Source organism: Enoplosus armatus, chromosome 1 (assembly GCF_043641665.1).
Source record: "Enoplosus armatus isolate fEnoArm2 chromosome 1, fEnoArm2.hap1, whole genome shotgun sequence".
Taxonomy (NCBI): Eukaryota; Metazoa; Chordata; class Actinopteri; order Centrarchiformes; family Enoplosidae; genus Enoplosus; species Enoplosus armatus.
Genome location: NC_092180.1, coordinates 14,136,228 through 14,157,174, shown reverse-complemented (window position 1 = coordinate 14,157,174; position 20,947 = coordinate 14,136,228). Strand labels below are relative to the sequence as shown.

Here is a 20,947-nt window from a genome sequence, read left to right as displayed (position 1 = left end):
CGTTGTAGGTTAACATTTTTGTACAGTTCGACTAGAATAATTTACATTGCTAGAAAGGCATCAAATAGTTGAACACTGAAGAAAAGAAGTTCTCTCAGTTGGCCCTCTGCTGAACATGTCTGAACTTCTGTAATACCAAAGGTGAAATAACTTATGATAATATAACAATCACTGACATACGTTGACTTGACTATATATTCTTTAGAAAATATATATTGTAATTAGAAGAATTGGCTCTCTTTGATTTTGATTCACGTACTGTTCCTCAACGAAGTGTTTATTTTGCTAAAGCCTGCAGTTTAATCTGATGGATCAGGAACTGTTTCCTCCTGAATTTAAATCTGATCGCCATCCTGAGCAAAATTCAAAAAAGGCAAAGATACAAAAGGCGTCAGTTCTATGGTGTCTTCAATCTACGAGATGGATCGCCAGAAAATGTTACACAGATATTCATGGTTTCTAGAGGATGTGTCCTAATGACTTTGGTTATCATAACTTAAATTATGAATAAATTGTCCATACATTTTTAAACTCTTAAGGAAAATACCTCTCTCTCTCTCTCTCTCTCTCTCTCTCTCTCTCTCTCTCTCTCTCTCTCTCTCACTCACTCTTATACACACACACACACACAAACCGTGAACTGATGAAAGTTGCATTTGATGAGTTGGGCAGATTAAACTAAAAATCATTCCTCCCCCCATCCTCATCTCCAATCCCAGTTTAATGTCGCTCCCCCTCGTCAGAATCTTTCCAGAGCGTTCCTCTTCCCCTCCATTAATTCTGGCCTTCCTGATGCCAGAGCTGGACGGCGGGGTTGGGATGAAAATGGAGAGCTGGACAGTCCGCAGGTCTCAAAGGCTTCTTGGATCTCCAGTCACTCTTCACTAACTTTACTCTAACTTTCAGTCTGCTGTAGAGGCTGGTAGGGTGAGAGTGAGGTCGACCAGGCTGAGGATGCCAGAGCACTGGTGTTACAAAAACCTGTTGATCTCCAGCCAGGTCTCCATATGGAAACTCTTTCCCTTGTCATACAGTCTGGTCTTGAGAATGGTCCGCTGGTCTGTGATGAGTTCAATAGCGACCGACAATGTCAGGATGCTCTAGAAGCACCTGGTTAATTCCTCCACTTCCGATTCACCAGATTCTGAAAAGAGACAGACAAATGAAAGAAAAGTTATATGCTGTCAAGAATTTGTAGATGAAATAGAAGTTATTGTCTGAATCCAAACAACATACCTTCGCAGTGATCTGCATCAGGCCACCTTTCAAGATTCACCAACTTCACAGCTTGGAGAATCCCTGAGCTCATGTCAGTGAATCCACTTTGCAGACTCTGGCCTTCGTAACACAGTTTAGGGTGTCGCCATCATTCTCCTGTGGGTCCATACAGGCTTTCAGCTTAGGACCAGGTCTGTGGTACATGAGTAAGTTTATTCTAGATATTCATCTAAGCAGCCATGCACAGCTTTTCAGTTCTCTCTCACTCACCGGGTTTTGTATTTTGTGACCGCTGTCTGGGTGGTTCTCAGGCAGCTCTGTACTTCAGCCACTGTAACAGTTGAGGTTTGAAGAGTCTGAGAGAGGCTGCTGAGGTGGATCAGGCAGTCATGCATGAAGCTGCAGAACATGAAATCCCGGCAGGTTTGGAAGTAGTGGTATGCTTTGCTCCTCTGCCCTGGATTCACCCCTTCAGCATCTGGTGACTGAATCTTTACACAAAATCATTCAAACAAGAATATTGTCTAGTTCAATGGCTACTTTCAAAATAAGTTAGATCAATTCATTATATTACACTGAACCTAACTGAACTGAGCCAACTAACCTAACCTTTTAACATTCAAGTAATCTACACTGTTATCTAGCCTACCTGTTCTGCCCCATCATCTTGAAGGTGTGCTTATTCCCTATTTCTCTAATCTAGAAAATAACAGTTATATTCTGATGTTAACTGAACATTTAATCTAACAGCAAATAATGACGACTTTCATGCATTGCCATTCGTAATCTTGAAATGGTCTTCTTGGCACGATTTCTAAACAGTATGCTCATCTTCTCCAACTGGGCCGTCTTCAGGCTGGTTAGTGCCTTCACGGCAGCCGGAACTGTTTTTTCTTGTTCTAGCTTACTTACCTGGATGTGGCATTTGGATGATTCGTGGTCTTTTATGTCTTCCAATTTTTTTTTAAATGAATCTATTAGCTCTCTTATCGCACAAATTTTTCAGAAAGGCGCTGGAGACAGAGACAGAAAATCCCATTTGTGGGTGCAGATCGGCCGGACACTGAATGTTGCTGGTGAGTGTTGTGCTTTTATCACCCTACACGTAGTTAGCTCATCGCATAAGGGCTTCATCCCAGCGCCCTGCCAGCGCTTTTCTGCCAGAGAAAAAGCTAGTGTAGCATGGCTGTAGACTCTTGTTTGACGGTGTCTTGTTCAGAATACAGAAGAATTCAATGGACCTCAGACAAACTAAAAAACATCACAGTACACCTGCCTACACACGCATAATTCTTTGGCTACTGGTTTAAGAAAGACTGTGGTTGTGGTGTTTGTTATTAGCTGCGCTCTGGGTTTGAACAAAGTCGTGACTTGCTTTGTCTGCTCAGTTCATAAGGGATGCTGAAATATTTTAAGACCTCTGTTCTTCTTCTACTCATGCATTTTTCAGGATGTTCTTTTTGTTTTGTGACTTTGAACTATTTAAAAATATCATCAGTGATCACAACATTGTTCAAGTCAATATCTATATTTTAATTCCCATGCAGAACTACAGTTAATCAATTTCTTCTTAATTATATTTCTTATAATATCTGCCAGGGTGTGAGGCTCTCTTATAGTCATATTATGTTATTGAACGCTCTAAAACTCTGCCCCAAAAGCAGCAAATCAAAGTTTGAAAAATAGGTTTTGGTTTAAATATTCCAGGGGTTATACTTTAAAACGTAATTGCCAGTAAATAACTGTAATCGTCTCAGAAAGATTAGGTTATATATTAATGGCATTCTTCACCCTGTACCTTTCCATGCGTTAGGCCACTTCAGTTTATTTTTCTGCTCTCAGGTGAACTGATTTATATCCTACGCTGATGAGTGCTTTTCTGAGACAAGGCTACAACCCAGACTCCAGTGTATAAAGAAAACAAACCCCCATAAAGGACAAATGATGTTAACACATGGCACAGATAAAACATGCAAGATAAAAACATACTTTTTACAAAAACAGCGTTTCTTCTCACAGGCTCAGTGCTGAGGAAGTCAGATCTGATTGGAGGTTATAGAAAAGGCATCTCAGATGACTGACTTTAATAGAATAACAAATCCAGCTTTTCAAGTTGAACACTGGGAATGAGAAATATGGCACAGGAGCAAAATGTCCAGAGCTTGAAATCAAATGGCGTCGGCACTGTCTCATAATATCTGCTGTTGTTCAAAAGAGGGAAAATATTGCAGCTACTTGCTCAGAATTTGTTGGCGTTAATGACATTGAATTTCTAGGGGAGAATCTTTCTCCTAAAGGATGAAAAAGCACAAAGAAAGCCTTTGTACCTCTGTGAAGGGCACGGGTGATTTCAGCGCTTTAATGAGGAGAAATGAACAAAAGGGGTAGAGATGACAAAGGCCGCTGCAAGTAAACATGACCCTCCTCCTAAATTCTGCCACTGCATATCCCCTCTTGGGAATAAACAAAGAAAAAGACAAAGGCACACACCCCTCTCCTCTTTCAAGAGGAAATGTCAGTGTGACGTGCCAGCTACTGATGCGTCCTAATGAGAGAATTTCCCCCTCCTCCAGAGCCGGTCGCAGGGGCCCATACAGCACCTATACAGTGGTGAACCCAGTAAACAGACTAATTGGTTATTAGCCGTATTTACTGTCAGGAACGAGAGGACTTCTAGTGCGAGAGGAGGAATAACACTATCAACTGTAACTGTGCTGTGTAAGTATGCACAGATGATCTCGGTTAGTGTGTAACAGCTGCTGTGTTCTGCAAACGCAAGTATCTCCTTCATAATACTTTTACATGAGTGCGTAGGTAGATAGGTTGGGCTTTGGATGTCAAGAGTTTCAAGTGTTGAGTCATTTTATAAGTAACACGTACATACTTCCACAATACAGCTCACTCACGGGTTATCCTTTCTTTCTTTTTTTTGCTCTGTCGACAAGCTATTTATATACGCATTTAGATTTTCTTTAGGCACTTGTGGGCATGTAAATATAACATTGACATGCTATCATCTTATAAAGTTGTCATAGACAAACACCTACTTACAGATCCATCAGACACAGCTGGGCAGGAAGTGTACAGTGCGTATGTCAGAGCTTTATCACCAAGAACAGCTAAAAAAAAGGTTGATTGACCAATGAGCTGAAAGACTTTAAACTGCTCCGCAAAGGTAGAGTCAGGTGGTAATTGTCACTATAAGCCAACATTTTCACATAACACACATGCTTTTGACCCACTGTTACTATAAAAACATTGAATAGTGCAGCTTTAAAGTTCCTTCTATCCACCTCCTTTCCCCATAACCTGAATGCCCCGCCCATCTTCACACCTGTTCCCACTTCCCTCATCTGCCCTGCAATTGCTTGGCCTTCTCCGCCCACCTCCTCACCTACCTACCTACCTGTCTGTCTGTCTGTCTGTCTTCCCCCCGTTGCTACTCTCCTGCACCCTCGTGACAGTAATAATTCTCAAAACAACAACTACTGCTGTAGTTTTAATGAATCCCTTTCCACATACAGAAAGTTCCTGTCATGAAACCAGTTTAGTTGTTGTATTGAATACTGCTGTTTTCATAGTCTGGCATTTAAGGCAAACATTGCAGGACAATTAATTGCAGTAAATACTAAAACCTGTAGAGTGGTGCTAAATCCATAACTGAGGGATTGACTGACTGACAGGTAGCTGACATCATTGCAATAAGAATAGTTGCAGCATACAAAGACAAAAGGCAGTCATATAAATGTCTGTCTATGAAAAAGAGTTTATGTGCTGAAGGCCCAGGTCCCCTCAGTCTTAAATCCAGACTGTAGACAATCTAAGGCGAAGACTCTCCTGGCTCCTGGGGGACCTCAGATCTGATTTGGAACCAGGCGATGCCGTGATCAATTAAATCCTTAAATTGATTCAGAGCCTCAGAGGCAGCCCGTGCAAAGATGATAAAACACAAGTAACATGATTGTGTCATTTAGCTTCTGTTAGGAGCCTACCAGCAATATTTCCTACAACCTGCAGCTAAAATGGTGATGCAGGAACAGAATGAGTTCAATCATAAAGAGATGAAAGCATGACTGACCTTCTCTATGTCGCTGTAAGATAAGAGCAGTTTAATCATAACAGTGTTTCTGAGCTGAAACACAGCAGAACCTGTCTCTTCACCCGCTAACATGTCAAGTTAGAATAAAAATCCCCCTAAACCTATTCTTCATGTTCAAATTCAAAATATGCACGGAAGCAGCTAGATGGAAATTTGCTTAATGATAATATTTACCTCGGCTGTTAACAATAATTTGCACCTCCAGTCACTTGATGTTCGGGCATTTAATGAGTGAAATCAATTCTCCTGTGTTTAAGGTTCCAGGGCGGTGGTTTGGAGAGAGTTATGGTGGCTAATATCTCCATTCAGTAATTATGGTGGCTTTTGAATAAGTGGCGAAACATCTTCAAGACAAGAAGAAGAAAGTTCTGTTGTCTTTGATTCACCGCTATTAAATATCACATGTTCAGACGACTAGATTCAGATTAGACCAGACAGTATTGTACAGATGACAGCACCTCAGTGAAAAACACATGTAATATGTCCTGTAGAGCATGAGGACCTAAGTGATAGTGAAGGCCATGTCTAGTGGTTACCAGTCCGGTGCTAAGCCATGGACTGTGTATCTACCCAGTGGTGGAAATGTTTCAATAAGAGTGGTTAGGGCTGGACAACATGGTTGAAATCAATACCACAATATTAGCATTTTTATCTAAATCAATATACATGCAGTTGATGTTGAATGCAATGAACTGTTTCACCGTCATGCATTACATCTCACAAAGGTCTTCACATGCGGAAAACAAGAACTTCAATCATTCTTTCTGTTACTTTATAATTAGAAATTTCACTCAAAATCACGCAGAATCATTCATTTGGACAACGGGATTTTGTAAAACAATCAACCGATATGTTCATACCATCACATCACGATTCCACTGATGGTAGATACACGTGTTATTGAATTATCGCCTAGTGTGATCTTTGCTGTCAAAGGGCACAATGCAGTGGTAAAGGACTTAACCTGAGCAATCTACATTGCTGTGTTGTTTGAGGATATAATTGTGTTGGAACGCTTAAAATATTGAGTAACATCGTAATTGTTATTCAAGATTCAAAGTGATTGAATAAGAAAGAAGCTCAAAGACGGACTGAAGCTGTTGTTGAGATGTGCATTCTCTGCAGGAAATGCATTTGCTAAACTGGTACCTGTGATTGTGGCAGCTTGCAGGTGATTTTCTGCACTATTGTCAAAACTGCCTTGAACGTGAAAAGTTTTTAAAATACTTGTAGCTGACAGCTTCTGTGATATCAAGTTGTAGAAACACAGACGTGTCTTTTCATGTGGATGATGAGTCTTTTTTTTTTTTTTTTACAGACTGAAGTCTACATCAAGTCTTCTCCTCCCTCAGTCGGTGCCAGAATGAATATACAATGAATATCTTGACTGCACAACAGCGTTTGATGTTGTGGCTTCATGCTCCACTCTCATTATTTTGGATGTAAAATGACTGAGGATAAATTGCAAACTGTCTGCTGTAATTGGAGGGTATTTACAGACAGTGAAATCTGAGGAACAGACAAAGAACTGCAGACATGTTTTTTAAATGGTAGCCTGGTGTCGAGGTCAAACAGGGATCTTTATCTGATTAAAACAATATTCACTTGTTGTAGCTAAATAGTTACGACTTGGCTGCCAAAAGTAACTCTATCTCTCTGTGTAATAGTGACGATTCTGTTGCTCTATCTGAGAGTTCAGACTGGATTCAAATAGTCTCTAAATTATTGACTTCCTCTGGAGTATGGCAACATGCAAGCCCAATATAAGGCAGAAATAGTGTGACTGTTTACATCAGCCCTTTAAATGCATGGGGGGGGGGTTTCCTACGTACCTCAGGTCTTTAGAGACCCTTTAATTATGTAACACAGAATGAGTTACAAAATTACTAAAGTATTAACAATGATAATCTGCCAAAAACATATTTTTGCCATTAATTTATTGATGCCCTTCACTTTTATGTTTATATACAAATAAGAGGGACCGTTGGGAGCTTCTTAACGGCGGCTGTCTGTGGTGCTGAAGATGATGCCGAATACACTTTAAAGTAACACATGTTTAACTGTCTGTAGGCGATGCTTTATATTAAGAATATATACATCTCAAAGCATAAATGATACAAAGAAATGTTTTATACTTGGAATTGTTCAGTGTGAAAACAAAGCTTAATGTGCAGTAAACAGTATCCAGCTTACTGCTTGATTTGTTAACTTGCTGAGTGGAAATCAGTTTAAGAAAGTACAGTTTGATCGATTTTACTTGATGGCAGAGGCACACTTGACTGATCACTTGGCACGAAAAATATAATATTCAGAATCAGCTGCTTCAGACATGCCTTCATTTTTATTTACTGTCATCAAAACCCTCAAATATCAAAGGAAGTGCTGCTCTGCAATATACCTGACGCACTGGGGCTGCACCGTCATGTTACTGTATCTGTAGGCAAGCGTAGAAACACAACATTACCTGTTATCACCTGCTATCACACTCTTACATGCAGTACCTCAGGTCTCCCTATAAAACATATACATACAAACAAAAAACATTTTGACACCACAAAAGGAAATGTGACAAACATATAGTCTGAGGAATAGCAGAGATTAACACATACCTTCAATCTCTAAAGACTCAAGGAAGACCCAAGGTATGCCTTTTAAAGGTTAATGACTCCTAGTAAACTGACTCTGGTTGTCTGTTTGACAGTTTGCAGCATCTGGTATACACTAAAGAGCTCTCAACCAAGATCTTACCCTTTTATTGATTTTCACTAAAACGGCCAAATGCTTCTCTCTTTCCTCCCAGTGTACAATAGAGGTTAGAGTATAGAGAGCCAGGTAAAAAAATTCAGGCCTACAGCAGTTTTATCAAAAGTCTACATCTGTACCGCTGCAAGTTAGCGTTGCAAAGGAAAATGTTATCTCTGAGGTGTCAAAAATGATAATTCATAACATTTTCCTCTCCACAAGCAAAGGGAGGGGAGGGGGTGAATAAATATAATTTGATAAAAATCTTTGTGGGGCAGTTTCATCACTGTGAACTATCTTTTATGAGATCAAATTTAATAATTCAACATGTGCTGCTGTGCCTCTTAAAAGTAAGTTCATGTTGGACCTGGGGGTTTATTGTTCTCTTTCAGTGGCTTCTTTGTTACGTGTCTTATGTTTGTTCTCCAGCCATTTTGGTTTTTTCAGTTACGTTAATGTGTGTGAGTGTGTACATGTTGTATGTGCATATCTTTCCTCCTGCCTCTCCCTCCTCTGTGACTGTGGTTGCAGAGAGCTATAACTCAGTTGCCTTGCTGTGCATGTAGTGGAAGCACACTTAGTGCAGCACTCCACTCACGCCTGGAGTGCTGCTGGGAAGCTTAGGGAATACTTCACCTGTCTACACACACACACACGTACACACTGGTTTTTGCCTCAGGTACTTGGCTGTGCTTTACTTGAGTTAGCACCAAGGTTACTTGACTGAATGTGTATTCAAGAGGAAACCACTCTCCAAACACAAGGTTACAGTAGGTCACGTGACCTGCTCGATGAAAAACAAGTCATGTCACACACTCTGAAATTGTTTTGCTCTGTGTGATTTATTTCAGAATCAGAATCAGAATCAGAAACTGTTTATTGCCAAGTAACATACATTACAAGGAATTTGCTGTGGTCTGAAGGTGCTATTGTTTTGATAACAAATAAGTAGAATATAAAAGCTAAAATAAGAATAAGAATAAAAATAAGATAAGATAAATAACAACAGTGTAGTGACCAGAATAAAGTAAAGTGTCCAGGTAAAGTGTCCAGTAGGGGGTGGGTGCGTTAATGTAACGCAGGGGGGACAGGGGTGATGTACGTTAATATAACGTATAAGTAGTGTTTGTGTTCGGGGGGGGGGGGTCAATGTAAGTTCGTCAGGTTGAGTGCAGAGGGGAAGAAACTGTTTTTGTGGCGGGAGGTTTTGGTCCTGATGGACCGCAGCTGATGTTCAGCTCCCACCGGAGGTCCTGGCTGATGATGGAGCCCAGGAAACGGAAGGACTCCACAGTGTCCACTGGAGAGTCACACAGGGTGATGGGGGCGGGTGGGGCTGCGCTCTTCCTGAAGTCTACAACCATCTCCACTGTCTTTGAAGCGTTAAGCACCAGGTTGTTGTTGTTGCACCAGGTCACCAGATGGTCAATCTCCCACCTGTAGGCAGACTCATCCTCTCCAGAGGTGAGTCCGATGAGGGTGGTGTCGTCCGCGAACTTCAGGAGCTTGACAGACTGGTGACTGGAGGTGCAGCTGTTGGTGTACAGGGAGAAGAGTAGAGGAGAAAGAACACAGCCTTGAGGGGAGCCGGTGCTGATCGTCCGCGAGTCTGAGATGTGTTTCCCCAGCTTCACGTGCTGCTTCCTGTCAGACAGGAAATCTGTGATCCACCTGCAGGTGGGGTCAGGCACGTTGAGCTGGGAGAGCTTGTCCTGAAGAAGAGCCGGGACGATCGTGTTGAAGGCAGAGCTGAAGTCCACAAACAGGATCCTGGCATAGGATCCTGCGGAGTCCAGGTGCTGGAGGATGAAGTGTAGAGCCAGGTTGACGGCGTCGTCTACAGACCTGTTGGCTCTGTAGGCGAACTGCAGGGGGTCCAGCAGAGGGTCTGTGATGGATTTGAGGTGGGACAAAACCAGGCGTTCAAATGATTTCAGGCCACAGAGGTCAGGGCGACGGGTCTGTAGTCATTTAATCCTGTGGGCCCTGGTTTTTTGGGGACGGGGATGATGGTGGAGGCCTTGAAGCAGGCTGGCACGTGGCATGTCTCCAGTGAGGTGTTGAAGATGTCCGTGAACACCGGAGACAGCTGATCGGTTTTGTCTCTTGAAGAGTCTGTTCACATCTCTTTCAAGGACAGACAGAGGTGTCGATGCTGGAGGAGTGGGGGGCGCTGTGGGGGGCAGCTGTGGTGGTAGGAGGTGTGAGAGTTCAGCCCCAGGTGTGATGAGGGGGTTGGGGCTGTTGGGCTGGAGCTGGTGGGTGATGGTGTGGGGGATGGTGTCAGGACTGTCCCATTGTCTTTCAAAGCGACAGTAGAAGTCGTTGAGGCTGTTGGCGAGGCGTCGGCTGTTAGCAGAGTTGGGGGCTCTTGGCTTGTAGTTGGTGATCTGCCTGAGCCCCCTCCACACAGAAGCAGAGTCGTTGGAGGAGAACTGGTCTTGTAGTCTCTCTGAGTACAGTCGTTTAGCTTCCCTCACCGCCTTGCTAAACTTGTACTTGGCTTCCTTAAACTCTGCTCTGTTTCCACTCTTAAACGCCTCTTCCTTTTCCAACCTCAGCTGTTGCAGTCTTGCTGTGAACCAGGGTTTGTCGTTGTTGTAACTCACCCTGGTCCGAGTTGGTACGCAGTAGTCCTCACAGAAGCTGATATATGAAGTCACAGCCTCTGTGTACTCATCTAGACTGTTGGTAGCAGTCCTGAAAACATCCCAGTCAGTAAAGTCCAAACACGCCTTCAGGTCCTCTGCAGCTTCACTGGTCCACTTCTTCGAAGTTCTCACAACAGGCTTAGAAAGTTTTAATTTCTGCCTGTATGCGGGAATCAGTTGGACCATGTCGTGGTCAGAGTGTCCCAGTGCAGCGCGGGTGACGGCGTGAAAAGCGTTACTGACTGTGGTGTAACAGTGATCCAGAGTGTTCCCCTCCCTGGTGGGGCATTTAATAAACTGTTTGTATTTTGGGAGTTCATGTCTGAACCCATTTGAACCCATTGCAGTGAGGCTGTACTTGCATGTTTGTCAATCACTTACTGTATGTGCACCGCTAAAACAACACACTAAACAGACCAAGTTGCCAAGGTTACCGAGCCCAAACAACACTAACCTGCCCCAACCGCTGCTGTAGGGATTCACCGCTGGGTAAACTGTCTCTGTAGGCTTAATTAATCACCACCACAAGAAGTCAAATGAACGGGCCTTCAGGCATACAGGGTTTGAAAGACTTTCAGAGCTTTTATCCTGTCCTTATTCTAATCACAGTGTTGTCTTAATAAGAGAGAGGCACACTCCTTCTGCTTCACAGCAGTGAAACAGTAACTGTGTTGAATGTGAGGACCTGGAGTTATTCCGCCTCAGACTCTCACCATTCACTGCCTCACCTTGGATGTTGGTTGACTTTTGGATTTGTTTCACTGAGTATTTTTTTAAATACAGCTAGGTCATAGTGGTTTGTAAAAGATACATAACTGTGTGTGTACAATACTGTACAATACTACCACATTTGCTGTTGTAAATGTTGGAGGCTTTGGTTGCTCAGGTGTTTCTCAATTAGCCGCGGCTATAACTTTCATTACAGCTAGAATTCATACATTATCATAGGAAATAATGCTGCCTGCTTTTGCAAAATCACACCTTTGGTACCGTACATTAACTACTGAATACATTAGCTGAAACATTTTACACAGTACCACACTATTTAAAGCTAACAAAATGTACTCACTATATCTATATCTATATATAGTATCTGCAGAGAGTAATATATTTATATTGGTTTGGCACTAAGCTGCCCTTTGATCATTAAAATAAAAAGGAATAGTTCAACATTTTGTGAAATCGTTGTAGCCTACAAAACCACAACTTGACGTTGTTACACCTCGGTTTTTATACAGATTAAACAAATGAGATGTAACGTATTTAGTGAGCTGTAGAGGTGCTGATAGGCAAATGTGTTGCCTTTGGACAGCCAGGTTAGAGGTTTCCCCCTGTTTCCAGTCCTTGTGCTAAGCTAAGCTAACCTTCTGCTGGCTGTAGCTTCATATTTACTGCACAGATATGAGAGTGGTATGTATCCATCTTCTCATCCAACATTGACACATCATCCCCTTTTAAGTTTATATGGTGAACATCTTAGCAAACAGTTGCTTATTGACACTATGCATCAGTTACGGAGCAACATTGTCATTTATTTGGAGTCGTGTGTCTGTCCACCAGGTGAATGTCAGTCCAACATTCACTCACTTTTAGCTTGTTTTTGGTCTCCAACAACTCTGAAATATCTGGCTCTTTAGCATGCTCCACTATGTTCACCAGCTAGCTGCTAACTGTGTCTGCTGTTTGGTGCTGAGCAGTTAGTGTACAGTACGTTTTTAAAGCTTTTGAATATTTAGCAAATATAAATATTTAGTGAAAGTTGCATCACCAAATATCTAGAGGCCATTGAAAGCTTCTTTCTGTGCCTGTGTAAAGGTCAGGCTCAGTGTTGAGGTAAATATAAACATGTCCTCTCAATAAACAGATGTGTAAGACAGGTACTGCATATTTAAATTTTACAGGTACAATAGTTTAGTTTTGTTCACCTTCCAAAGACATTTACTGTAAGCTCCTGCCTTTTCAGAGGCAGTGCTTTTTGTTTCGGTTCATAATGTAATCCCTTCATGCTTCCATATTGTTGTCTTAGTTTTTATTTGGCTGACTGTTTGTCACTCGTATGTTAAAACAATCTTCTCATGAATATTAACCTTCCCCAATCTGCTTAAAACACATGCATGCTACACACACACACACACACACACACACACACACACACACACACACACTGTCTTAACCTTGTCTTTTGCTTGTAGTCTCACTGAAGGCTCAAATCCTTTTCTCTCCTCTTTGGGTCTTTGAGGCTTCTTAGTTTATGTTCATTCCTCACTATTTCATTGCATGTCTGAGATTTTAAAAAAGGATCTCAATCTTCGTTTATTAGCCTAAACTGTTCATTCATCTTTATCGTATTCTGACACTTGAGAGACATACATTAATTTAAAGCAGCAGACAACACCGCTGTGACAAATAATATTAATTAAAAGAAGAAATCCTTCTTATCTTCTCCTAGCTTGCATTTCGTTTTGCTATGAAAAAGAAAACAAAAGCGTTTATTATGTCTGGCAGCTTGTGAATCACCCCGATAACCTCAGTCTGTCAGCAGTAACCTAAAACAGTGAGGCTTCATAATAATATTGGTCTCTTTTTTATTGTTGTTTAGCCTCAATGTACTGCAGGGGACTGATGCCTTCTCTTTAATGAAATTATTAGCCAGTGCTACCAGCACCAGTTTTCATTACATTTCCTGCTGATTATGACATTTTAATTAAACATGTGCAATTATTATCCATGACATGGAATTAAATTTCAATGAGGTAAATTAATAAGAAGTAAATTATTTTCTGGGTTTTGTTCTTCTTAGAAACCCTATGTTTAGTGGTATAAGTTGTAGAATGTAAGCTTGTTTCTATATACTACACTGAGGTGACACATCATATAGCTTACAGTTTCAGTACACATGAAATTACACTCTCAACTTCACTGGGTTACTGCCACCAACCTCTCACCCGCACCCCCATGTTTTCACAGATCACAAATATCAATGTGCTGTTCAATAACACTAAAGCTCTGCAATATTCAGACCAGACTGTGGCACACTATTGAATCCCTGCATAATGTCCCAACAGGTACAAGGACTCAATGAAATGGCTGTATTATATGAAAAACCTGGGAAGGCTTTCGCACTGTTAACATGTTTTTATTTGTGGTGCAGAAAAATAAATCCACAGAGGACGTAATCGCTGAGATTTCAGAGCTACAGACTGTAATCATGCAAGTGCAGTTGGGAAACTTTTATTGTATATTCATCAAGATCATATCACTTAATTTCTATCTCCTTTTATAAGCTGTATTTTTTGCCTTTACACCGGCTGTGCAGGAGAGCTCCCTGACTGTTAAGCACACTCAGAAGTTTGTCTCTAAAGTCCATTAATACCTCTTGGAGGCAGGACAGAATTTTTAACAGATGCCACCGGTGTTTTATGGAGTCTGGACATGAACTGAGTCTATCAACAAGGACCACAAGCAGTAATATACTGTTTGTCACACTAAATGTGAGTTCTCAGTGCTGTCAGTGCTACTCAGCTATGAAATGAGTCAGGATTGCACTCATTTGAAACCCTTTTCAGTTTTCAGCCTTTTAAGCACAAAGGGAGTCCTTCTGCAATCTTCTGTAGTGTAACGACACTCACAGAAAGGTTCACTTTCTCAACCTTACAAAAATGATCACACATTACCACTTGATTAATTGTTAAAGGAAGGTTGTGTGTGTTACTCTAGCGATACCTTTAGGGAAATTAGTTTCACTTCCTCCTCGCTGCATAGGTCAAAGATCAATGTCAGCTACAGAAGAGCCCATCCGCTGCTGGTAGGGACTGAATATTTTGTCCAAGCATGCCAGAGCTTCTCGTCATGTGTATGCACTCCCAGTGTTTCTGTTGAAGGACAGCCAATCAGTCTCTGTAAATAACAGGCCACCCTTCACCTGCTAACATACATTACTGCACAAGGAACACAGCATTTATCACAGTGATTATATTAGTGCTATCATTTTTCCACTTTCTTTAAATGTCACCTTATACGCACAATCTCACCCGTGGGTTGAAAGGCAGTGGCCTAGACAAATATTCATGCTATTTGTCTTCCTGTGCCTCCTAGAAACTCCAGGGAGGGGAGAGGACGGTCAGGCGGACACATCCTTCTCTGACTCGTCGCTGTTCGCTCACTGGGGTCAAGAGCTCGGCCCAGACAACAGGCGGGTGGCACTGAAGATGTTCCAGTACTATGGATATAATGGCTACCTCAGTGATCGTCTCTCTCTTGACAGGCCAATACCAGACCTCAGGCCTGATGGGTAAGACTGCAAGTAGAATAGTGCTCAAACACTGTCATGTTTATAGACTATCACCCTACACTAGATGCTAGGTGTTGATATAGATCTATTAAAGGGTCCTGTGTTTGAGTAAACGATTTATTTCTCTGTTGTTTTCTGACACATCTGAATCACAGATGGAGACTGAATTATGTGCCCAGATTTTGTGCTGCAAAAGTGGCAGTTTGATTGTGTGCAAGCAGATTGTTCTCCTCTCTTGCACCTCTTGGTGATTTCAATTACACTAAAAATAGGTGGAGTACTATATAACAGTCCAAACAAACTGGTAGTGCAGTGTAATTGTGGTGTGAACTACGTAAGAGTGGGCAATCTGGTTAATTTCTCTATCACAGTATATTTAATTTTATAATGGGATATCAATATATATTATGATATAAAATAATAATGATATATTATATCTTTAAGTTACATGTTAACAGGGTAACGTTAACATGTAACATGCTCAGCATGCTAACATGCTCACAACGACAATGCTAAAATGCTATTGTTAAGCTGGTAAAATGTTTATACCATGTTCACCATCTTAGCGTGTTAGCATGGTAACATTTGCTAATTAGCAATAAACACAGCAAAGTACAAGTACAATAAAGTACAGCAGAGGCTGATGGGTATGGATATGGGTTTTGTAGGTATGTGGTCATAAACCAAAGTATTGGACCAGTTGGGAGTTTGACCTGATGGTGGTGCTAGATGAAAAGTTAAGGGAACACCAGTCTGGAGTGGTGGGCCGACCAACAGACTGACGGTACCATCCCTAAAAATCTTGGAAAAATCCAATATTGACAATCATCAGTTCTGCTTAGTATTTTGCAACATTGCCCACAATAGCCTAACACACCCAGAAATATTAAAGGGGTAGTCACCACGGTATAAATGGTCATTGTATGGTCATTCATTATCAATTAATCGTCCAGTTATTTTCTCTGTTAAACGATTTGTCTGTAAAATGTCACAAAAATGTGAAACATGCCAATAATAAAAGATTGGGTTTGCTATTATGTAGACAGAGAAAAGCATCAAATTACATTTGAGAAGCTAGAACCAAATGTCAGGCGTTCATGATTAAACAATTTGTCAAAATCTCAAACAATTCATTGACTAATCATTTCAGCTGTATATATGCTCATATCGGTCAACCGTATCCCCCCTGGTGTTCTGTGCTGTTAGCTCTGAGGATCATTCACTTGTCAGTAGTAAACAAAGGAACTCATGAGGCACTTGCCACACAGAAAAACACATTGTTGTTCCCTCTCAAACACTTAGTTAATCATAATATGTAGGCAAAGGAAAACTCTTGTTTGTAGTGGGCTTGATGAAGGGTCAGTTCTTACTGTGGCCATCTGAAGGAGGCAGGACAAAGTACATGCTTTCCATCTGCAGTATAACAATTAAGGGGCATGTGCATTTTCAAGGCCTTGAACAGTTATTGTAGTGCACTGTGGGCACTTTGATTAAGTCCTGGACAAAGAAGCACCACAATACTGCAAAGTCAATACTACATCTATATATCTATCTATAATATAACATCTGTACAGGGAATTGTCCACACCACACTGGTTGGCTGTGACTTCTCAGCACATCTTTCATGTTCACATCACCAGGGTTACATGAGCGCACAGGGGTGACATCCTGGTGCGAAAGTTTACACAGCTCAAAGATCTTCAGGGCATTTTCTCAACTGCATATCACTAGACTCCCTTCAGACCATCCATTCCCACTAATACTGGCTCTGTACACTCATCCCAAACTGTTCAAGGGGGATACATTAATTACACACACATTTTGCACACAATTCCCAAAAGTAATGCCCAAGCCATGCCATTCTGTAAATACAACAGGCATGATGTTTTTACAGCGATGTGGTTTTGTTAAATTTGACAGGCAGGAGAGGAAACAGGTAAGATATCACAATCCCAACACAATTTACTCTCTACAATTAAATTAAATGGTCATGTCAAGATGTTTATTATGGAGAGTTTGCCACCACACTCCACAGTGAGGGAGTAATTGTCTTCTAACGCATTTGTGACATTACACACAGAAAACATGATCAGGATTTCAATTTCAAAAACCTTAATTCAAATTAAAAGGGACATTACCTGCAGCTTTTTAATCATATTTTTAGCGCTTGCTTTCTCTGCATTTCCTGGGAACAGGCGTTGGTTTCCTCTTGGGAGAAGAGGCTGGACTCCTTATTCACAACTGAAAATGTCAGCATGTGGTGGCAGAAAACAATATTCTAAAAGGGACAGAGAGGAGCTCGATTGATGTCAGACTTTACCACACAACCAATTATTTATTCCTCCTAAACGGATCCCTTTTCATAACTGCATTGCAGGTGCACCACTTTTGCCGAAGCACTCTCGTCGTTAAATTTCCAAAAAATCTGCTGGCCATGAACTGGTGCCAGTGCCTACATTTATACCTTGATTCATGAAAACAGGGTCCTGATATAGTCTGCCAAGTAGCTTGGTTGGCATGCAATCTGACTGCTCTTTGGGAATCAATGTCAAATATATCAGTTAATCCTTTAGACGAGATGCAGGTCTAAACATTGCCTCACCAAGGGTTTGTGTCCTCTCCACAGGTGCAGAAACGTCACTTACCCTTTAAACCTCCCTCAAGTGAGCATTGTGTTCATTTTTGTGAACGAGGCCTTGTCCGTCATCCTGCGGTCTATTCACTCTGCCATCAGCAGGACGCCCTCTCACCTGCTCAAAGAGATAATCCTGGTGGACGACAACAGCAATAACAGTAAGCAGCATCATTTTATTATAAAACTATTGACCAATTGCAGTTTAGCAACCGTAACCAGGCACAGCAGAGAGCAATGAGAAGTCTGTTTTTGTCTACTCTGTCTGAAATCAGGGACCAATTGTTTCAAACACTACTGTTAGCCTATTTTTATTAATTATTTTGATAGTAAATGTGCCACTGATATCGTTGTAAACTGTGTGCTATGTAAGAACGGAATGCTTGACAGGCATAGCAACAGTAACTAAGGGGGGCAGAGCTTAGCAAACATGCTAACAACCATTTTAGAGCAGCTTTAGCAGCTCTGTGTTAAAGGAGGCCTATAGTTTACATATCATTGCTTCATGTGTTGAGAAATCTGTATCTGTGATATTTACTGCTCCTCTCGTGGCCTCCAGACTCATTTAATGTTTTTAATTGGGGGCTGTGTTCACTGGATTTAACCGATAGATGAATTACACTAATTAGCTGCAAAGCCAGGAAATTTGCCCTGAGGCAGATAACAATCCAGCAAGGTGATGAAGTGTTTGTACATATCTTGTCTGCATTTGCAACTCTAATTTTTACATCTGTATGCATTGGATGTAGTGTAAACAGTGTCGGGTTGAAAAGATATCCAGTATATGCTGTGTAGCTGCGGAGCTCTGTTCACTTGTTATTACCGAGATGACTGATGTGTGAGATGACTGATAGGTGACTGTAGTCTGCCATGCAAGGCGCAAGAAATAGACCTGAAGTCACCTGTGAAAAGTGGACCTATAATTTACAGTGGAAGACTTAACTACATTACAAAAGCAGAAAGCTGGCTATAGAAAGGTAATGATACTGTGCCAAGGTCATTTATGGGCTATACACTTTTAAATGGGCTGTGCTGCTTGTAACAAGGACTGAAACAGCCATTAAGGGCAATCAACATGAGAAATACTGGCATTGGGAAGAAAATGTTTACCAAAGTCAACAATGCAAAACATGTAGCATGGCCTGTAGCCTGCTGGAACAGAATGTATAGATCACTGTGGTATGTCTTGGTAGCTACTTCAGACTGTCTCAATACGCTAGGATAAGAATGATCAATCTCCCTCAGGATATTATTGACCAGAAAGTTGAATATATCCAGAGTTCATCCTAAAAATGTAAAGATGAAATTGCAAAAGTTTGCTCCCAGTCCTCTTAGCACATTGGATTATCACATCAGATACTGTAAACATTCATATTTCATTGCATAATTGAGAGCTAGGGAGCAGTTGCCTTTAGCTTCTTCAGGGACCCAAGTCACGCAGTGACATTTTGCTGATGGCATTTCACCCTGTTTGCCTGAGCACTCTGTCACACTGCCTCTGATAGGCCTGGTGTTATCATTATCACCATGACTGTGAATCTTATCTGTGCTAAATGTCATTAGCCTGCTGACCCATGATGCTGCTGAGATTGTTGAGGGGGTCATCGTCCACAGCTAACCTCCCAGGCATCCACAGCTTTACATTAGTCATCCACCACTGTCGCAGTTCACCTCCGAGAGGCATTAGCATGCAGGAGAATGTGGAGCTATCAAGGGAGAGAAGGGCAAATTGACCTAGCTGATTCCTCCTTAATTGGATAATGTCCCAAGCTGTGGCCCGAGAAAGGCTCGTCTGTGTAAGAGTGGGGTTTTAGAAGGGCTCCCTTATTAGACAGGCTGTCAGAGGACTCGATTCCATACTTTAACTTAAATGATAATACCAAGGAGTCTTGTGTATATGTGAGGGTGAAGGATTTTGTGACGAGCAGCTAATTTCAAGCAAAATGCAGACAGCAGAAAGAATTAAATGCCTTTATCCAAACCTCCATCTGTTTCCCTTGGTGTCTCAGCCTGATCACTGGTTGTCAGGGACTTTCTGAGTCTGATTCGGCTCGTCTGTGAAGGTGATGGAGTCCTTCAGGTGCCCATCAGAGAGATTTGAATCTTAGTCGCAGCCCTAATCCCAAGGAGACAAACTGTTAATATAATTATATAACCAACTATAGTTACAACTAACAGTTATTTTCATTATGAAGTGATGTGTAATTGTTTCGTCTATAAAATGTCAGAAAATAACAGCATGTATTCACATTTGAGAAGCAGAAACCAGTGATTTGCTTTTTGCTTTTTTGCCAAGATGACAATTAATGATTAAGTGATTGTTGAAATTGTTGCCCATTCATGTTCTGCTGATCAACACATGGATTAGTCTACCAATCATTTCAGCTGTAATTCAATCAAGATGGGTTGTTTTTTTAAGAGACCAGTGTATAAAGTGAATTCAGACTACGTGTGGTGACAATGTGTTGCTGACTTCTACTCTCTTTACACTTCTGTGCGTCCCTGAGTGGTGTGACGTAATGTGGATTCAGTCAACGGCGCCAGAAAAATTCCAGTAGCAGTTTGAAACCAGTTGGATATCCAGCAAGCAGTCGCTGCAGGTCTAGCCAATGAAAGCTGAAGGGCACATAAAAGCTGGGACGATATCAGCAAAAACCAACAAAGCTGAGTTTACATGTATGTCCTGCCAACTATAAAATACAAAGAGTGTACATTTGTACTGGAACTGCAGCAATATGTGTTCAAAATGTTTTTAACAAACTGTCAGTCTCTCACCAAGACTGGTGAAATTGTGGAGGAGGAGCGAGTATCCGTTGGATATTTTAAACAGAGATTTTCACACCTGCAGAGTTGTGTAGTCAGAAATTGCCAAGTGGTGTAGTGCAAACTACACAGAAACTGTGAGACCTGTATCCATGCCGATTTGCCATCTGCTGTGCAAGCAGTAACACCTGTTTGGTGATAAATGGTGTTTAGTTTGAACATGCATGAAGAGAACATACAATATTCAAGGCTTAGACAGCCAAGCTCAGTTCAGACATACATTCACATTAACATACAGTTAATGCAGCAACAGGTTATAGAGCGAAGGAAAAAATTACTAAACTCCCAACTACTTTTATGACATTTTCACAATTCAGTTCTTAGTGTTTTGTTGTGGATTCAAACCAACAGGATCCATATTCAGGTAGTTATACACAGTTTCATGCAATGTTACATTTTGAATATGTTACTGAATTGACTGCACAGTGATGTTAGAAACCTGTTTGCTTGTTGTTCCATCCAAAAACCCATTGCTTTCCAGCTGAGCTTCA

The 20,947-nt window shown here is 41.3% G+C and overlaps 1 protein-coding gene across 1 annotated transcript in view; it reads left to right on the top strand.

The window, feature by feature from the left end:
- The window catches only part of galnt18b (UDP-N-acetyl-alpha-D-galactosamine:polypeptide N-acetylgalactosaminyltransferase 18b), a 66,862-nt gene that overhangs the window by 15,634 nt on the left and 30,281 nt on the right, over nt 1-20,947 (top strand). The window contains exons 2-3 of the mRNA XM_070926435.1: nt 14,806-15,001; nt 17,628-17,794. Coding sequence (XP_070782536.1) covers nt 14,806-15,001; nt 17,628-17,794 — 363 coding nt within the window. The remainder of the gene's footprint in view (nt 1-14,805; nt 15,002-17,627; nt 17,795-20,947) is intronic.